Here is a 20712-nt window from a genome sequence, read left to right on the forward strand (position 1 = left end):
AAAGTATGTGTTTAGGTAACCTTTAAAAAAAACAGCTGAAACCAAAAACTCTTCCAAGGAAGGTGTGGGAGAAGGAAGATGAGAGCTGATTAATTACTGTACTGCCAGGAGGAACTGTGTTACAGAAGATAAGTGAAACTTTTACCCTGTGAAGAAGAAGATAATAAATTGAATATCACAGTGGGAGAAAATAAGAACTCACGCTGCAGTGGGAAATTGCAGTGGCCTCACCATTATTAAAGCTGGATTATAGCATAGGCTGGTTGATGAAATAGATTTTACTAGTGGTAAGTAATAAATCTCACGATAATGAAAACATGGGATTCTGAAGATCATCATTAACCATATGATAGCTTTACATGACAGAGTCTCTTTGTACTTCTGAATGTGAAAATCAGCCACATAAATCTACTATTTGATTTTCACTTTAAAATCCCTATAAGTGCAAATACACTGAAGGCATATATTGGCATTTATAAAACCTTTCTCAAGGTTGTGTTGACATTGCTATTCTCATTCTCCAGCTTTATTTTCCAAGACACGCAGCTCAGTAGCACTTGAAAGCTTGCAAGTTTTGCACAGTGTGCACTCATTTACCTTCATCCAGCAAACCTCTGACCTTGCAGAAAATAACTTCTGTCTCTCCTCCTAAAAACCCTACATACACAGCTAAGTCTATTCTCACTTAGCACACACATATTTACTTCTACCATGCTGAGCCAGATGGTGAAACCATTTCCCTTACCTGGTTGCAAACATTGCTCTCAAGGATGAGAAGGTTGCTGCATCTTCCTTCAAAGCCTTTAATTCATTCCGCAGTTTGGTCATGGTTTCAGTTACCATTGCTTTTTCATTTTCATATTTATTCTTCAAATTGGCTAGTGCCACTTCAGCTGTCTGGAAACACAAACAAGGATATATACTTATGAGACAGATATCTAATAACAGCTAAAATGCCATGTTTGGTTTGACTTTTTATTTCCTTCTTCATTCACATGGTAAAAGAAGTTAGACCTGAGCTTCATTGCACTGCACCCTTTCATGTCTTCTTTTAAGTGATACTACACGAAACCAAGTAAGGGAGAAAGCGGTTGAAAAGACAAAGCCAATTTCAATGCAGTGACAACAAACTGACACCTTAAATGTCTGTGCAGAACTGTGCAGCTGTTTGTTGAGGACTCGTACAAGAAAGTTACTACAGCTTAAGGAGTTGCTACTGTGACTTCTGAGCTGCAATAAACCACCAGTTGTGTCCCCTGCCTACCTTGCAAACAGTACACACAGCACCTGAGACTCAGCCTCTGTAGCCAAGGTGTGAACTAACATGTTTCACCTCATGCTTTCTGCCAGCTGAGGCTTTCCTTGGGTGAGGTGACTGTCAGGACTTGACTGCCTGCTTTTGTATCTGAGCACTGGTAATGCCTACTGTTGCGCACCCCAGAATAATTTTGGCAATTTTAAGCACTACCAGAAAAAAAAAAAATAGTGTAAATTACAATCTCCACTTTACAGGAAAGCAAGGCTTTGTAATCATCCTATTCCTTTTTTTTCTGCTCCCTCCTTTCTTTTTTCAATTTCATGCATTAAATTTCTTTAATTTACTGCCCTACTACTTTTAGTAGTTACATTTGTCTTAGTTTTGCAAGAGTTAAACATTCTGCTTTACTTATGAAGTTTAGTATAATTTTGAAGTTATTTAAACCCCACAGCTTTACGGAGGCTTTATACCTACTGTTGCTATGAGACATTTAAAATTATTGCCATTGAATGAGATTAAGGAAAAAAGTTTCCTTTTACATTTACTCAGAGGGGTTTATGGTTGTTTTTTCACTTCATGTACTGCATAATAAGTTGCAGCATTTCATGTAGGCAATCAGTTTCCCCTGTTGATCTTATGAATTCTTGAATCATCAACAGGGGGAGAAATGTAGAACATTAGTTTAAAACAACCAGCAAGGAGACATGACAAAAGATTGTAATGGCCAAACAGTTGGAAACCTATTTTAAACCGTTTTCTGAAACTCGATACATTTCTCTCTAATAATATTTCTTAACAAAAGGACATAGCAGCATCTCCTACTAAATATAACTCTACTCATTTACATTTGGGGAAACAACACACTTAGAAATGGCGGTGTTAAAATAATTTGAATTTGTTTCAGATTGTAAACTCACCAGTAACATTTTCTCTACCTTCACACTAGTTTACATTGAGAGAGCAGATTTTTAAACAGATGTTTTTTTCCATGCCAAATTTGAAATCATCACCAATATGTATTTAAAAAAAAATCAACCGCTTCACTATTCATTCAAATAAAAGCAGCTTTTCTCAACCTCGTTGACATATGCTTCGGTATAATGTAGGATGGCAAACATCATCCTACACCTCAGCAGGATAAAGCAGAAATTGTTGGCTTTCTATCTGTTTTCAGCCATGAGCAAAAATGTACACTTGTGAACTAACACAAGAAGAATTCACTCTTTTTAATAAAATTTTTTGAAGGGAACTCTAGGAATTCACACATCAGAGGACAAATTCCTACTTAACAGATAAGATTAAATCAGATTTATTTAAGAATTTTCAGATCACTAATGAGAAGTGATTTATGAGGGCACAGGCAGACTCTATAGCTCAAAATGAGTTCTGCTTTGCCCCTAAGGCAAGAATTCAGAGGTCTTCACTCCATAAGAGAAATACAACCCCATGTCCCTTAAGCTATATCATACCTCATCTTTGAATATAGAATTCCTGTAAAGATTTTCTTTTGTTTAGGAATGAAAATTATTTGAAGATATGAGCTACCTAATGCTAGACTTAAGGGAAAAAAAAATGTTAAATGTTTCAGCAGTAGGATTACCAAATAATTTATACATTACTGAAAGTGTGTACAATAATCAGACATATCATTGTGATCACTACATTTCAGTCTGGATGTTAGGATAAGTTATTTGGAAATGTAATACTATAGGTTGAAAAATAACTTACAAATATGATTTTATTGGTGAATAAAGGTGACAGGAAGTACTGTGTCAAATGAGGACAACCTTTTTAGCAGGGCTTGTTGTGACAGGACAAGGCGTAATAGCTTTTATCTAAAAGAGGGTATATATAGACTAGATATAAGGAAGAAATTTTATACAATGAGGGTGGTGCAACACTGGAGAATGTTGTCCAGAGAGGTGCCAGAAGCCCCATCCCTGGAAACATTCCAGGTCAGGTTGGATGGGGCTCTGAGCAACCTGATGTAGTTAAAGGTGCCCCTGCTCACTGCAGGTCCCTTCCAACCCAAAGCCTTCTACGATTCTGTTCTGTGATTCTATAAATCTTCAACTCTTTTTTTTTTTTCTTTCTGTTAGAGTTTTCCATAAACAACATATGGACAACAAAGCATAAATTGCAAAACCTATTGGAAGTGCCTGGTAGTTCTCCACACACCAGACAAGCTTTTGAAAACCTCCCCCTTTGTAGGCTGTTGAAGGTCTCCCTTCTGAAAGTCTCCTAAGTAAAGAATGAACGGCCACAAGTGCTCTACCAGCGATGCAAATTAACAAGCATGTGTTTTTAAGAGGCAGGAGAAAGAAAGGGGAAAGAAGCTGGGGAAGAGTTGGAAATCTGCAAGGCAGCCAGGGCCAGCAGAGCAGTGATGCATTGCTCAGGAGGTCCTTGTAAGGGCCAGTGTGCAGCTGCTCAGGTTACCTACAGCTCATCACTTTGGGTGCTGGATGCTGACTGAAGCCGACTGCTGTCAGACTCCTTGGCTCAGAGGCTGCCATTTCACAATGCAGCTAAGTCAATCTATATTGGCCAGCTGCCACCAAAAGAATAATTACCTAGCTTTTCTCCATCCTCACCCTTTGCACACCTGGTGGTTTTCTTCAATCCTATACCTTTTTGGGAGCCTGAAGAGACAGAAAACTCACCTGAAGCACCCTGAAGCCAGAATATGTGATGGGAAGGAGGGCTGAAGGTAGAAGGGGAACTTGGACACTTTCAGAGGTTCTTATGTGTCTCAGCTGTACCAAGACTGTGCCAAGAGTAACGGACAAAATGAACAGAAGCCATAGCTTCATATTACTCTAGCACCAGCTCTAGTCTAAATTATTTCTGTTTGTTCCCTCTCTCAATCAGTCTCCAAAATTGTACCCATTGACCTATATATGTGTAGTTGTGTCTGAAACCAGTTCTGTGGGATAATCTAGACTTTTAAGACCTGGGGTGAACAGTGCACTCAGAAAGTGCTCTGAAAGGAATGATGGGGCAAATAAAAGCCTTCATCTCCACGTAGTGGGTGCCAGAGGAAACAGATGCCCAGGAGCTGGCTCTGTTTTTAACAGCTCTTTCTGAAGAGTTTGCTTTTAAGCTGTAGTTAACTACAAAACTGCATCAGAGAAACTTCGCTCTATACACAAATGCAACTTCTGAGCAACACACACGGAAACGGAAAGCACGAGAAAAAGATGAAAATGCAGAAAAATGTGTGACTACTCTTCAGTGAAGTAAATAATGCAATCAGACAGGAGAGGGGCTAATGACTGTCCTGATTTGGGACCAGTCATGCAGAAGAACTGGGTGGATGCACTACCCAGCTACTCGGTGAGCCACCTGGAGACACAGGATTAATCACTAGCAGAGCATGTAGCATTTGCTGTGCACAGGACATCACTTGGAGCTGACAGCAACGCCAGGAGGGCACAGAGGGCTCCAATGCCTGGACTCAGAGAGCTCCAATGCCTGGACTCCTGTGGAGTGTGAAACACTATCCAGGAAGGGAAATCTGGGGCAGGCAGAGCTCAGCCCCACAGTCTCCAGAATCCAGCCATGAAGCTGCACAGCCTGAGGTGGACACACACAGAAATGCCCCAGGATCCCAGGCACTGCCAGAACTAATGATATCCTTCTCTTTCCCCTCCTTATCCTTACCAAAAAGACAATTGCCCAAATCCAGCTGCCTAATGGTTGCCATCTTAATCCTAAAATTCATGAACAAATCTCATCTTCTCTATATATTCACATTGTATGACTTCATATGCCATTTACATCAGCAGTGTGAGAAGCCAAACAAGTAAAAAAAATTCTTGCTGAAAGAATATTAAGTCCTACAGTGGTTAAGTACTTTATTTTTTCACACAGAAAAGCAGAACAGTGGTCCATAATTTTAGTATAGAAATTATATGTAGTACTGGATCTTCCCACCCAGCCTCACTTTGCCAGCAGAAGTTCTACCGTATCCTGTCTTTATCACACCAGGTCATTTGTTTATAGATAAGGTACTGTATGTCTGGGGTTAACAAGTTGTTTTTTCCTGAAGGACTTTAAGAGTATGTGAGTTACTGGAGCTGAAGACTCCATAATTACTGCCAATACAAATGTGAAGGTCTTGCTGACTCAGATCCTTCCCATTGAACCATTTACCTACAAGACCAACTGATCATTTTCCAGTCGGAACTAAGGGATATTAAATTCCCCTCACAGACAGCTTTTCTTTCTGTATGTTATTAGAAATCAAAACAATTATTGAATTGATCCTAAAAGTTATTATATCATTAATTTGATATTACTTTACAATTTATGCTACTTAATCCTATTGCTACTTGGGTTTGCTCCACAAAATTGGTGCTGACACACTAGCTGTTGCTATGAATAAATGGATATGTACATCAAGACAAGGTAAGCCAGTAAGATACATAAAATCATAGAATCATTAAGGTTGGAAAAGACCTCTAAGATCATCAAGTCCAACCATCATGCAACACTACCATGACCATTAAAACATGTCCCTAAGTGTCACATATACACATTTTTTGAACACCTTTAAGGATGGTGACTCCACCACCTCCCTGGGCAGCTTGTTCCGATGCCTCAAAATGTGCAATGCAACATGTGCATTGCTGTCTTGAAACTGAATGAATAATTCATTTTCCTAGGCTTAGTCTTGCAGCTTCTCAGAGCAAATCTTGCTCTCTTTTTTGCATTACAGAGTTTTGGGTAGTCTGTTTGCAGCTCAGCCTAACAGTAAAATGGTTATTTGAAAATATTACTAAAGAAAATACAGCTAGAATAAAAAGAAAAAGAAGTATCATCAGATATTCCAGCGTGCTTTAAACTAGGCAACAGCTTTTCAGGTTCAAACAGAAATTTATTGTGTGCTGTTAAAGATTTAAAATGTGCAACTGCACTGCTGGAATGCCAGGCCCACCACAACAGGAGGGGAGAGGAACAGGGACTCCTCCGGGGCTGTCCTGCAGGCTGCTAAGTCCCTGCAAAAAGAAGCAAACACAGTTCAGGTCTGGAGGCAGAAACTCCATTTGCTCTTTTCCTCTGAGCCTGTTACCCCCGTGCACCTGGATAACGGAGGATGTCAGTGCACTGCGGCAGAGGGCCTTGCCAGGAAAACCACAAGTCCCATTTCATCTGATGCTGCAATGCTTCTGGTGGGCACTAGATAGCACCCGCGCTTCCCTGATTAAGGGTGGGACTTCACTACTGCAATACAGCCGAAACACCAGACCCAAGGACCTGCTGCTGGTGTTCCCCCGGGATCTGAATGGTCAGATGCTCGAGGAACGTCAGGTCTTGCCATTTTTACTGTGCATTTCGTTGTCCTCGTCTTGCTGTCTCATATTATTCCAACCAAAAAAAAGCTTCACCTAAAGTGTCTGTGGAGCACTAACAAATACAGGTGTTCTGTAATAGTATTGCTACAAAGCATGACGAGATGTGCTGTGGCCCTTCTGGAGGCTGAGGACAGGCCAGGGCATCCAGCCACCCCACCAGCTGCAGGCTTCCCTCTTGCAGGGACCTGCTGCAGCTCTTCTTGCTACCTCAGGCACCAGCAGGGTCTTGCCGTGCTACACAAAGGATGAAAAGACATAGTTTCATATTAATGTCAGCTTCATTAGGGCTCCAAGAAGGTTTTTGACAAGTAAAACTAGATTTTGTGTTTCTGGAGCACACGTGAAAAACTGAACCACATATCCTCTATAGACTCATCTAAACTGAAACCCATAAGGGATGCTCCAGCCTCTTGTTACTTAAAAACTTACTACTTTGGAGGGGAAGAGCTCAAGGGGATGAATCTTGACTCGTGTTTTCTGAATGTCAGATGTGCTTCAGGTCCTGGGACACAATCATCACTTGAGCCTGTCAGTACTGTTAGTTCATAATAAAATCCACCTCCTCTGTCTATAACTTTAAATTTCTTCTTCCCTTTTCTATCTTTATGTCTTTAACTTGAAAGTTTAAGGATGTTGATCCTTGGTTTACATGAACACTATAATAAGATTCTATGCCCAGCTGTACAGTTATGCGGCTACCCAATAAACAAAAGTTTCATTAATAGCAAATCTCTTTCCCATTTGAGTGACCATGCTTTAGGATGGTGCTGTATTTCTAACAGGAATAAAAGAGCAAGATTGAGCTCAATTCTCTGTCAGTATCAAAAGAATTAATGACAGCTCTATGCTAATGGAAAGAAAATCTTTACTTTGGAATCTAAACCCATATACCACCATTACCTTTTAATTACATGGAAAATCCCCATATAGTGCTCAGAGACATTATTGCTTAGCTAGAGATGGTATTTAATTACACAAATTAATATTTAACATGTTGTATTGGAGGGGGGAAATGCTGTAAGTCTAGATGCATACTGAAATATTGCTGCAATTTAAAAATCCCCAGTACTCTAGAAATGCAGTTACAGATCCAACAATCAATTAAACTTGAAACTGTAACTTCAGACTACTTGACTGTTGGGAATTTTAACACTGAAATCACCGTCATGAGCTAATAGTATCTCAAGCTGTTAACCAGGATTCATGCCCGCACTGTGTTGATCACTGCACTGCTCTTTTCAGCTGTGAAAAGTTCCAGGAAATGTAAAAGAATGACTCTGCCTCTGCAGCCTCTTGCACTCAGATTTAATTCTGGGCCTAAGGAGATGCACAGAACTAAATAAAAACTATTTGCATGCTTAAATTTAACTTTTTTAAACTTTTTTGTTTGCACACCTGGAATCTAATGGATACAAAAGGCTTAGGGAGGCTATACAATGCAAAAAAAAAGTGACAGTAGTCTTGAAAAACACCATTATGTGGTCCTCTTTTGGCATTGGATATAACATGCAGTAATTCTCAGCTTATTTCCTTGCTGAAACATCATAAATAAAGTGATTTTATTTTCTTTTAAGCTATGAAAATTTTCAAAATAACAACTTGAAATTTTTTATTCTCTAAAAATATAAATTTATAATGAATCCATATCAAAATAAAAATTCCAGCTACTGTTTCAGTCAGCTTTATCATGTAGTGATGTTGTGCTTTTTCTTAAAAAAAATAGAAAACATTGATTTTATTTCTTAAAGGATTAAAAATGTGACAATTGCAGGAGAAATTATTTCCAACTAAAAAGAAAAATTGTTTTTAAAAAGTCCAAGCACCTGAAATGAAAATACCTCAGCATTTCACTTACTGTCATATTAAAGAAATCCTCAGGTTCTGTACAGTCCAAAGCCACTGATGACATCTTGACACCTGCTATTCTTTTCCTGAGGTGTGCTTTAGCTTGTGTGGCATTTATTTTTAATCTCCTTAAATTTGCTGGGGGGCATTCAAGTTTTGCAGCCCATGGAGTATTACCAATAGCCAAAGAAGACCACGATGGGTTGTTTGCCCCATTTGCCCCACTACGTCCCACTGGCAGGGCCCCCTCCTACTGCTGAGGTGCTGGCCCAGGTGGTTTCCCTTATGCTTGCCCTACCCACTGCTCCAGCATGATACTCTTACCAGGACACTCACCAGGAGTGGTGCGGGGTCAGCATGCCCCTCAGAGTCTCCCTGTGCACATACTGCTTTGTTTTCCAATGTTGGCAACCTATAATTTTACAATAATACTAACAACGTGCCTGTGCATCAGGCTGGGTGGTAGTTGATCCCTCCCTGCTCCTCTGCTTTTGTCCTGCCCCACAGGATCAACTCTTCTGCCTCTGCCCTTGGTGAATGGTGGGTGCTCAGAAAAGCAGAGCTAAACAGCTTAAAGAGGAGGCAGGGAGGGAGGCAGGGAAGGAAGGAAGGTCTGCCCTCACTGTGATTGAGTGAGAGGCTAAATAACCTGTGAGTAAAATCTCTCCTCTGAAATACTCCTGGGAAAGCCTGTAAGTGACCTGTATAAATAACAGACGTCCCCGACTGACTACTTTATGACCATCTTACCTGCTTGTTGGCTTTCAGCACTGCTCTCAGGGTTGCGATCTGCTCCCGCTTCGTACTCAGGAGTGATTTCAGTTTCAGTATCTCTTCCATTAAGGCCTCCTTGTCTTTATCGATCATGGGCGCCAGCTCCCGAGCTGCAGCACGCTGCCGGGACAGCTGCAGCGACCGGTCGACAGCCTTCTGCAAGTGCTTGATTTGGTCCCTTATTATGGCATTGAGGTTGTAGATGTTCATTGGCTCTTTGCGGATGTCGCTGCTGTCGGAGACGGGGGATGAAGGAGGGGCTGTGATGACAGGAGAAATGGTAGGTGTTTTTGTCGGGCTCTGATCCTTGCCAGGCTCCGAGGACTCTTTTGTCACCAGCTCAGTTGGGGTCCTGGCTTCCACAGGTGATGCCACCCCCCTTCTAGCAAGCCGTGGGGAAAGAAGACCTCGAGGGTCATCTGGTCCTTTCAGGCTCCCACTGCGGGTGACTCTGCTTTGCCTGTAATAGTCCAACATGACCCTGTTTGGTGTCTCGTTGTTGCACAGGCAGACGTGATGGTAGAGCTGAGCCAGCTCCTCACTAAATGTCACCAGCTCATCCTGGGCAGTGTTCAGGGTATTATGGTTTTCATTTGCTATGCTTGTCATCCTTTGCAATTCCTTTTCCATGTGGACCACTTTTTCCTGGCTTTCCTTCATTGACTTCTCCAGGCTCGTCACCTGCTCATCATATGTCTGAATTCTGCTCTCATACTTGGCCTTCTCTTCAGTGTAGTTTTCCACATACTTATTGTATTTCTCCTTTAAGGCTTTGATTTCTGCTTTAAGGTCTATGACCTCAGTAACAGCTACTTTGTATTTACATTCTAGGATCTCCAAGCCATTGATGTCCACTTCATAGTCATGTGCTTCCTCACCAGGGTGTCGGCCCTTCTCACACTCAAGCTCAGCTTTCAGCTCCTTGTTGCTCTGCAGCCCCCGCATGGCGTTGACGTGCTCTGTGAGCCTGTGGACTCGCTCGTGTTGCTCAGTGAGTGCTCCCTTGGTGTGTTCCAGCTGTGTCTGAGACTCCTGCAGGTTGGCCAGGAGAATGGCCTTCTCTCTCTCCACCTGCAACAGAGTCAAAGTGAGAAACCCAAGATCTGGTCCTGCCCATGCTGAACACCAAGCTCTGCAGTCACATTCCTCTCTTCCACTCCCCGACTCTGCATACGCAACTTGAAGGCTTCCAAAAAGTTTTAGCCATATACACCTGAACCATAAAATTAAGTCAGAGCGAGATGGCTGTAACTCTCAGAGGGTTATGAAGCCCCAGTGTCTATATCACTAGGTCATGATACTACACATTGCCTACTGGAGAACCACCTAGTGCTAAGAATTACTCAGAATTACTTAGTGCTCTAGCACGAAGTGCTTAGCTAGAGTGATGATATCGGATTGAGACATATGTTCCCTGACCACATGAGCTGCATCACTGTCAACTATAAGCCACACCACTAGTACTTACACATTTCTCAATGGAGTTTGAATTTACATTTCCCATTAATAGCTCTGCCAATTCTTCACAGTGATTATTTATATCTTTGGACTGTTGCAAACTTTCATTTAAGGCCTGATTACTGAATGCAAACACAGTGAACAAATGGCTGTATTTCCACAGATTCAGTTGAATAACCCACTGTGTGGGAACTTACCACGGATCACAAGACTGAGCACATGCAACTCCCAGGACTCCCCATCCCCAGCACTTAACTATAAGCACAATCCACCCTTTTAACGACAAGGTGGAAAAAGCAGGATTTGTGGTATAACTAACAAAGCACTGTTCCTGACCTAGTAAGTTCCTTTCTGAATATCCATAGAGAAATTTGGATGTTGAACAGCAGAAGAGGCCATGGAGGAGGATTCTAGAAGTTTTACTGCACAACATCTTAAAGCAAGTGAACAAGTCAATCTTAACATTTGATCTGCTCAGGTATTTGCTACTCATGCTAACACCCCTGAAAGATTCCCATTTCAAGTTTTAAGTGTAATGCTCCAGCTGTTTTTCCTATGCCTTTGTCCTGTTCTGATTTGTGAACTGGGAAGCAGAGAAAGGCACAAGGAGAAGGGATTCTTCTTGCTTTCATGACTTTTGCAACATGATCCTGAGTCTACTGAGTTTACTGCTCTTCCTCTCACATGGTTGAAGTATCTCATCCCTGTGTTTACACATGCAGTGAAAACAGCACACTCTGCATTCCCTTTATAAGTGGTTAAATTACTAATTTAGATAAGTCAAATCTGTCAGTTCTGAAAAACCCTTTAAAAACCCTTTCCTTCCCTATCAATATTCACCCAGGTAGCATTTTGAAGAGAGTCAAAATCAGCCTCCATGAATCTTACCGAAGTAAAAGAAAAGCCTTTTAGAAACCGAGAGGGTATTGATGCCATCTCACAAAAAGTTCCATGATGTGCTTCAGCCTTCTATGTTACCGTAAGGAGGCTTTTGAGCAGTGGCTGCTGCTCAGAAGTATTAAGCACTAAAGCATATAAAGATCCCCTGGCTTTACAGAAAATCTTTCAAAAGACAGCCTCTATTAGAACCCGCAATCAACTGCAGGCAAAACAAAAATGTAAGAATAAAAGTAGAAGCCATGTTAAAAACATCTTTAAAAAAAAATCAGCCTAGTTTTCTGGTGTACAGGCGACCGATGGCTTAACAGGGCCAAACTTCATCATTATTTTATAATCCAGGAAGAGTAAGTCTCCTTACAAATAGGGCGTTCCATTTTAGGCACTATGTAGTCTATGCAGAAGAGGACAGCTGAGTATCACAAGTATCTTGGTACCTTTCTCCATTTGACGTCACTCCCCATTGCTGTCTCAGACTGGCAGCTCTTCCCCTCATTGCTCACTCCCTGTGCCAGCCCACTCTTGTTGAGAAAAATCAAACTAGGGCAACCTTCCCTTTTGCCAAGGGAATCTTAGAAGTTGACCACTTTCCACAGGTCTCTTGTACAGGCCTGCTATGGGGAGCCTGAGAAAGCAAGCCAGCATAAGCCTTTTCACTAGCTTTCCTCTGTTTTTTTCCCATTGAGCAGTCTGCCCCAGGTCTGCTCTTCCCAGAAATTTTCAGCTGAACTCTAGTTACCACTTGGTATAGCAAGCTTAGGTGTTAATTACATTGCCTTCAACAGATAATTAAGCTATTCATTCCTTCAGGCTGATAAGGTGAGCAACACACGTGCATGAAAAAATCTGAGTTTTGTTTAATCTAAAGGACTGTCTCACTTTATGGTGAAAAATCATGATGGTATTAAAGAGCCACACATTACACACCAAAACCAGTTGGCTTTTTAAGGTGTATGGGTCCACTGTGGGTATGTTCACACCAAAGTAGTCAACTGACCGCAGATTGCACTAGTATAGAAGAGCTTACAGCCAGGAAGCCTTTCCTTCAAGAAAACCAACTCTGTGTTAAAGCAGGACAGTCTCAGTTTCTGCTCAAATTAGTGTGACAGAATTGATCCTGCTGGATTACTGATCTCAGTCATTATACTCTACCAGGAAGGAAAACTGTAAGAGAGCTAACTGGGAACTTTATGTTCATTTCTCTTCTGAACATAACTGTATTCTGCAAACAAATAGAAAATATTCTTTACAAAGAAAACATGCAACTTTTAAAACCCAGATGCTAATTTGGACTGTACATAAAATGAAATATGTAGATCTACTAAATTTTACTTATTCTGGTCCAGTAATTATGGATTAAGCTAATCCTCTTCTGTTTATAGTTATAAACATACACTCCTACTTCCAAGGGGGGAAAAGAAAAACCCCAAAAAAACCCAAACAACCAAAACCAACCAACCAACCAAAAAAAAAAAACAAACAAAAAAAAAAAAAAAAAAAAAAAAAAAAAAAAACACAAAAAAAAAACCCCAACCCCACCCCTACTCAGCCCTGAGCACACCTTCTGCATACTAACGCTCTGCTGTTTCCAAGCATTGTAATTATATTTCTTGTTGTAGACAATACTACATTCTTACAAACTTTTGGGAATTGCAGTTATTTTTCAGTCCAGTCAGTGGAATTTCTTTATAAAATTGAAATTAGTAGCTACAATAAGGAAAAATATCATTCTAAATTGAAAATAAAAAAAATTCAAAAGTAGCTGTACCTATTTTGTGGGGCATTCTTCCCTTCAAAGTTTTCAGTGTGAGAATATTTACTTCCCAATTTACACTGCAGTTTGCAATTATGGAAACCTATTTTGCCATTTTATTTATTTTATTTTTTAACATAACATTAGAATATCAGTGAACAATTCCTAGAGGAGACTGGAACAAATTAACAGGAAAAGTCACCTCAAGAACCCTGAATCTCAGCTATATTTTATTTGTCAGAGAGTACCAGGCAGCTGGAGAAGATTTCCAGAAACTGAGCTGCAAGATTTATTTTTTTTTTTAAATTATTTTTGTTTTAAGAGAACTTAATCTAAGCTCTCCAAATATGATGTTGGCCTCAAGAATAGAGAAAGCATCACCATAGAAGGAAGAGAGAAGTCCTAGGTTTAAAGATGAGATACAGAATTCTTTCCACTGGACAACAAACATGAAGGAAGAGCAGACAGCCTTGAGCTTTTCCAAGAAAAGAATACAAGAATTTTCAGCAACACATTTGTTACCTAGTGGATTTAAACGATGGAATGGGAACAATTACAATTATAGCTCTCCCAGGGACCAGTGCAGACCATGGACCAGCAGCATTCTAAAGCTGCAGAAGGAATCTGCAGAAGTACCTGGCACACTGACTGTTTTAGTGAAGACTTTTTCTTGAGATTGAATGAAAAAATTTGCCACACATCCAAAATAGCAAATATGGCTTCTCTCATCAAAGGAGCCTGCTGTCCTATAGACTGTAAAAATAGTTCCCAAGAGAGGGTCAGTTCCTTCAACAACTCTGTCATAGTACAGCCTCTTCAGAGAAAACAAGATAAAAATATACCAAATATTGGGAAATGGCTGAATAGAATATTACATGGCAAAGACACTGTAGAGAAGAAAAAAAAAAAAATCCAGTTTTGCTGAAGAATTACCTTTTGTCATCTTGAATCCAGATAAATCTCACACCTACTGTGAGGAAGATCTTTGGAGGAATTTTTCACATTTAATTTGTGTGGCCCAAGGTGAGCTGATGCAACTCTACATAGAAGATGATCACTTTATAAAAAGTACACATCAGCATTTTGCAGTAAGCCTTTTCAATACCTAAAGAAATCAGGTTTTCAGCTAGGTCTAGTCCTTATTTTCAAACTATAAATCTTTTAACAGGATTAAAATGCTGAGCCATGGTGGCTACTATTGTCATGAGGGTGCTAGGGTCCAGCACTGAAAAATGTTGTGACAAAAAAATTATTACATTTATCTTCTAGGCTCCTTCTAGGCTCTTAAAGTTTGCCATTCGTGACTGTTGGAAGGATGCCTCTTTGTTTAAGAGGTCTAAAATAATTAAGATTCAAAATCAGATACAATAAAAACAGCCACACTATCTTTCAAGTAGAAGTTTGCTAATTCATCAAGTTCAATATTTAATTTAACAAAATCAAGATAAAACACCCCCAGAGAAATCTTTTTTTCTCCCCATTTCCAAGCAGTTTTCAGTCTGACTTTATACTGCATAAACTTCATTGAAAATTTTGTTTGAAAATGCTTATGCTGTATTTCAAAATGTGAGCATTTCAAAATATTTCTTCTGAAACTGTGGTTTTTAAAATTTTTAATATTGCATTTATGAATTGAATCAAAATCTGCATACAATATATATGTATATTTTATCTACATAAATGTATATGTACATACAAATCCATATTTCTATATATACATACATGCACAAAATATACATACTATTTACATTTTAATACTGGACAGGTTTGACAGAATTTTTCACATAAATACAATTCTAAATTTCAAGCTTCCCCAATTAAATTATGTATGACTTGCATCAATGTTATTTGTGCACAGCACTAGATGTTATCAGTGTTTGCCATGTCACATCTTAGATCAAAACTTCCCACGGCGAGTTTGGCAATGAAGTAAATAAAACAATTAACTCTTCAGCAAACATAGGGCAGATCACATAGGGGCTTATTGTTCTCTAGCAAGCACTGAAAAATGGATTTGCTCTACTTCCAAATCACCTTTTATATTTTAGACAGCAAAGGATTCACATTTACTCTCTTGAGAAGAGGCACTTTTTGGAAGCTTGCAACTAGAAAATGCTGGATGCTTCCTTGATTGTGCCAAAACCTTTCAAGCTCTTCGTGGCAGAGAAGGTGCTCAACTGCTTGGGCAACAGGACCCTTGCTCTGTATGGCACTGTAACCCTTCTAAGATGATGTCAGCATCGTGTCTGGCAGCTTGCATTTTTATCTGGCTGGCATCCCAGGCTCCTGTTCCGCTCATGCCTGGGCTGGGCTCGAATGAAGAGAGAACAAACACTTGCTGTACAGTCCCCAAGGCACCCCCAGCAGCCTGTGCATCTGCTTAGACTGCCAGCATGGACAAGGGCACTCTGTGGCATCTCCACGCCACACGCTCTTCAAGCACAGAGCTATTGAGAGAACACTCGTCTCCTTGTGCTCCCCCTTGACAGTACGCCAAAACTTGTTCAAACTGGATTTAGTGGCAGGAACTCCCTCTGACTTGCAAGGGAGCACAACCAAGTCAGTCTGTATTTTAGTGGTTTGGTTTGTTGCCTTTTTTTTTTTTTTTTTTTTCTTCCCTCTTTTTTCTAGATAGCTTTATTCCACTTGCAATCTCAGGGACATTTCCCATCACCAAACCAGGAAGAAAGAATCTAGCCATCTGCAACTGCAGCAACTAGGTCCCTTCCTCCTCTCTCTTAAAACACCTGTTCAGAATCATACTGACTTTTCACAGACACATACTGTGTTTTCCAGGGGTACTTATAGCAAAATATGAAGAAAGTAGAAGTCTGAGAACAAGATGTATGTGGTGAAGAACGTCACTGGGGGAAACATCGTAAAAGCTGGCACTAGGGTCTACAGAATGTATGTCTAAACATTTTTAGAGGTCAAATCCAACTCTTACCTGCATGAGTTGCTGCTTCAGTTTCTGTATTTCTGATATGTTGAGCTCACTGAAGAGGTCAGAGACAGGGTGCAGAGATTCTCCTTTCCTGCTTGTGGGAGTTCGGTAGTCACCGTTGAGCTTCACAAGAGACCCGTGGATATGTCCGTTCATTTTGTCATCATTGTTAGGCTCGCCCCCATCCTCTGCAAACTTCAATCCATCTACTGATATATTAATATGGTTATTATACATACTATCATTGAGGTTGATATACTGGGAGAGCTCCTTCCTCAGATTGTTCTTTTGCTCCCTTTCATTTTTTAAAGTTTCCAGGGCTTCCTCCAGCTGATGCTCAGCAATCTCCTTCAGCCGGATGGCATCTTCTAGCTGACTATTAAGCAACACTGTCTCCTCCTCAAATCGTTTAATCTCATGCTTTAAGCCTTCATATTCAACCTGAATTAGACAAGACAAAGAACATTCATAATACTAAAACTTGAGTCATGAAAACCTGCCATTTATCAGCCTTATTGAAATAGGTGTTACAGAGACTACAGTTTGAAATACCAGACATTGCCTGCAGCTGCAAAGAACTGGCTGCACCAAAAACGCAGGTGGAGCTCGCTCTGTTAAATACTCCACCAATCACTTTTTCAGCATTTGAGTATCAAGAAGTGTAACACCTTTTTCTGAATGACTTATGAGGATAAATAATGTGTTTCATGGAAAAAAGTCTGTTTAGTAGCAGATGCCCTGGTAACCATAGATTTGTTATGAATTGCCATAAGCAATGTTGGTATATCATATGTAGAGAACTCAAGTTAATATGGTCAGATTTATTAATTGCAAATATTTTGAAGATGGCTTCATATCTAAATTCTTATCAGATGTAAAGGCACTCAGGCACAGATACCCTATAGCACTGTTAAAGTAGAAAAACTACAGAAGAGCCTCTGTTCTCTGAAATACAAGCGTCTCCATTATTCAAGAAGCATTTCATTTTAAAAATTAAACAACAAACTAGTCATACAATCAATTTAAATTCTAAATTGCCTCAAATTGTTAAGAGACTTTTAAAGTAACAGAAAAATGTAGTAAAAAGCCACACAATCCTTGAACTTTGTGTTGGGGAGACCACTTTGGAGCACTTGGCAACCTGTTGCTCTGACAGTGCTGCCTGAAGTGTCCCTCAGTGGCCTGGTGCAGCCTCGCCAGGCTTGGAAGAACTTGCTGGTCTTTCTCCTTCTCAGAGGGCAGGCTCCCCGCCCCACAGTGAGGTGCAGTATTTTATTGAGGTATTTGTGGCTATTGTGGGATGAGGAAAACAGCTTCTTCTCTCTTCTTTAAAAGCAGCCCCTGCATTTACACAGTCTTCTCTATTGCACCTAAGAAGCAGCAAAGCCTAGAAAAACCTAATCTAGCTCAAGAGTAGTTCCACAGCTACATCTAGATGGTGCAGCAGATCCCCACTGCTGAACATCTTCCCTTGCTGACCCTCCTCATCTTTCCTTTCACTGCTGGAGAATCCCACAACAATGAAAAGGAAGAGCTTTGTTTGTGAAGGTCAGTGTTCCTATGCTGGACCAACTCTCCTGGTAAAAACGATCACACTTTGATTTCTTAATTTAATTCTAATTATGTAACTCATCACTTTTCATTTCTAAATGCAAAAAGTTGCCAATATTTGGTAAAATAATTAAATAGCCTGGTGAAAGAGAAAATGAAACACTGAATTTTCATGATTCCACTAAAGAAAACCCTTTTGCAGTTGAGGTTTCTGTAATTCAAATGCATTACTAGCCATTACTGTCTGCAATTTTAAAGTAGTGTCTACAGTATTTTTTATGATATATATAGATATTTAAACAAATTCTAAAAAGGGTCTGGTAAAAATAGAAGTATCCACCATTCCCATTGGAGCAGAATGGAGCAGACTATTTATCAACCTGTCAAAAGTCTTGTATTCATACACCTTTGGAAAGGCAAACTTAAAAACCAAAGCACTTAGCTTCAAATCCAGAAAATGGAAACATATCAAACAACAAAGAAAGTTCCAAAGTCATACTGGGAATTCTTAAATAGAAAAGGAAAATATTTTCAATACATTTAGGAATTTGGTATCTTTTCTGACTGGAGAGTCAGGTCCCTCTGAAAAATTATGACATCCAATGAAGTAGCTATGTTTATAACTTAAGGACATGGGAAAAAAAAAAAAACAAACAACCTAAAACACAACCTTTTTTCAATTTTATATTCATATTAAAAAGAGATGTCCATATTATCTGTACAGTTATCATCTCACAGATTCTTGCTTACAAAAGCTACAAAAAAACCCCAGCCCACATAGAGATAGTTCAGAACTAAAACTTGTAACATATAGGTTTGTAAATTAAAGTGTTAAAGTATAAAATGCTCTTGAAATTTTATCTTGTAGATGAAAGTTATTTTAGGAGTCACAAGGGCATGTATACGTGATGCAAAATGACTGATTTTTAAAGCTATTCAAAATGTGGTATCCTTTTTTTCTCCACAGACTGTTGGCATACAGTTTCATTAAGAATGAGATATTATGACAAATATAAACACTCACAAACACATTTTCTTCTGGGGGAAACCAGGACGGTCCATAACGGGGTCTTTAATTTCCTGATAGTGTAAAGGTGTCTCTTATGTGGTTGGTGATGAGAAAATCCATTTCTCTAAGTCTGAATTCGCTGGTTGGGTAAATAACTCTGACATAAAGATGACCTGCTATAAATTCAGTTTCAGGAGTGTGAAAGTCTAGGTATCTTCTTAAATAAGGAAATGATGTAACTGTTTCTATTACATGCCTATTCCCTGTAGTAGGGCTCTGTTGTTTTAAACGTTTCAAATGCATTTGTGCTAGAGCGGTACAGACTAGTAAAAGATAACTGCAATAGTACTGCATATGCCTGCAGGAATAAAGCAGCTTTGTTACCAAGCTGCCATTAGAAACTGTGACAGTCTTGGTGGTTTGATAAATGCCCTTACTGAACCAGGCAGCAGGTTAGGAAATAAAACAGGGGCTGCAAAGCAGTGCTGCGACCATCTGCTAGCAGTTCAGGAAATGGCGTTATGGAGTTCCATGTTATGCCAGTCTGGACAGTGTCTAAAAGGCAGAAAGTGTTACATCATCCACCTTGGATACTTAGATATTGATCATGGCAATATAACTCTTCTGATGTGACAAGAAGTCTCTTTTGTTCAATTTAAGGGAGAACTCTGTTCTTGATTGCTTCCTCAGTGGTGTATATATATCTCCAGCACCAAATGAAGCTGTGCTTATCTAAGGGGGAATAGAACAGCCCCCACAGCTGCTTACACCTGCATGCAATGGGGTGGTTCCTCGGGGTGCATTAACCACTGCAGTGAGAATGACAGGGTGTTGGTTTGCCATCAGCTGCAAATGGCTGTAATGAGGAAAACAAAAGACAAACTAGGAACATCCAACAACCCTTTGCCTACTCTTGAAGCTTGCCAGACTTGTGGGTTAGCATGACTGAGAAGAGAGCAACACTAGTACAGGAAAACCCGAGGAGCAGACAAAAAAGGAGAATGGGGAGGAGATTATTTCAGAAGAGGAAGGGAAGTACAGGGAACAGAGGAAAGAGAGGGCTGAACTCTCCTGTGAGGCACTGAGTTCAGCGTGCAGGGAGGTAGAAGAGGAAAAGCAGGAAGCAAAAAGATGCAACTCTGTTTTAATAATTACTCTGCTATTACAAAGTTCTGTAACAAAATATTCCATCAGGATTTTCCTAAAACTCAGGTAAGGGCCTCCTCATACATCAAAAGAAGGCAATAGCACTGTTTCAGAGCAAGTGTTCAGCAAAAAAACAACTGAAAAAAACCCATACGAAGTGCTCTGCAGGATCACATTATGGAAACTTGAGAAAATAGTATCATTTTTCAGCACAGTGCCTAGAATCCTTAGATGCTTACTTGATTCTGTTTCAGTGTGGACACCAGTTTCTGTAAAGTGATATTTTCTTCTTCAAGCTCAGTGTAGTCCTGTAGGAGTCTTGCCTCTCGAAACTTGTACTCTCGAATTTCATCTTTCATTCGTATCCTCTGTAGTTCCACCATTTCATTATTCTGATGAGAGAAAATGCAAGTATGTTACCATTCATGCACAGCCATTTTAACAATGAACACTGCCTTTAGCAAAGGCCAAGCAAAAAATTATCCCTCAAAAAAAAAATTAAATCACACAGATGTGATTTAACAGTGCAAATCAAAACAGCAGCAGCTTTTAATCTGAGGCTGTGTGGCAGTTTCAGGTGTGTGCTGGCAAGGCAGAAATTAGAACATCTGATAAGGAAGCTAGATTAACACAGTTTCACCATTAGATGCTTAGTTTTACTGCTCTATGATACAGTTTGGTTTAAATGAAATTACCACCTGTTTTCCAACAAAGCATACT

General features: G+C 39.9%; 1 protein-coding gene across 1 annotated transcript; it reads right to left on the reverse strand.

The window, feature by feature from the left end:
- Positions 1-741: 741 nt before the first annotated feature.
- Positions 742-20384, reverse strand: BICD1 (bicaudal D homolog 1 (Drosophila); the record flags this gene model as incomplete). The annotated part of the gene is made up of 4 exons (XM_008941227.1): positions 742-897; positions 9211-10305; positions 16290-16727; positions 20232-20384. Coding segments are annotated over 4 exons (1842 nt in total), but the record flags the coding sequence as incomplete, so codon positions are not given.
- Between the last annotated feature and the right edge of the window lie 328 nt (positions 20385-20712).

This window comes from Merops nubicus, unplaced genomic scaffold (genome assembly GCF_000691845.1).
Source record: "Merops nubicus isolate BGI_N331 unplaced genomic scaffold, ASM69184v1 scaffold6585, whole genome shotgun sequence".
Taxonomy (NCBI): Eukaryota; Metazoa; Chordata; class Aves; order Coraciiformes; family Meropidae; genus Merops; species Merops nubicus.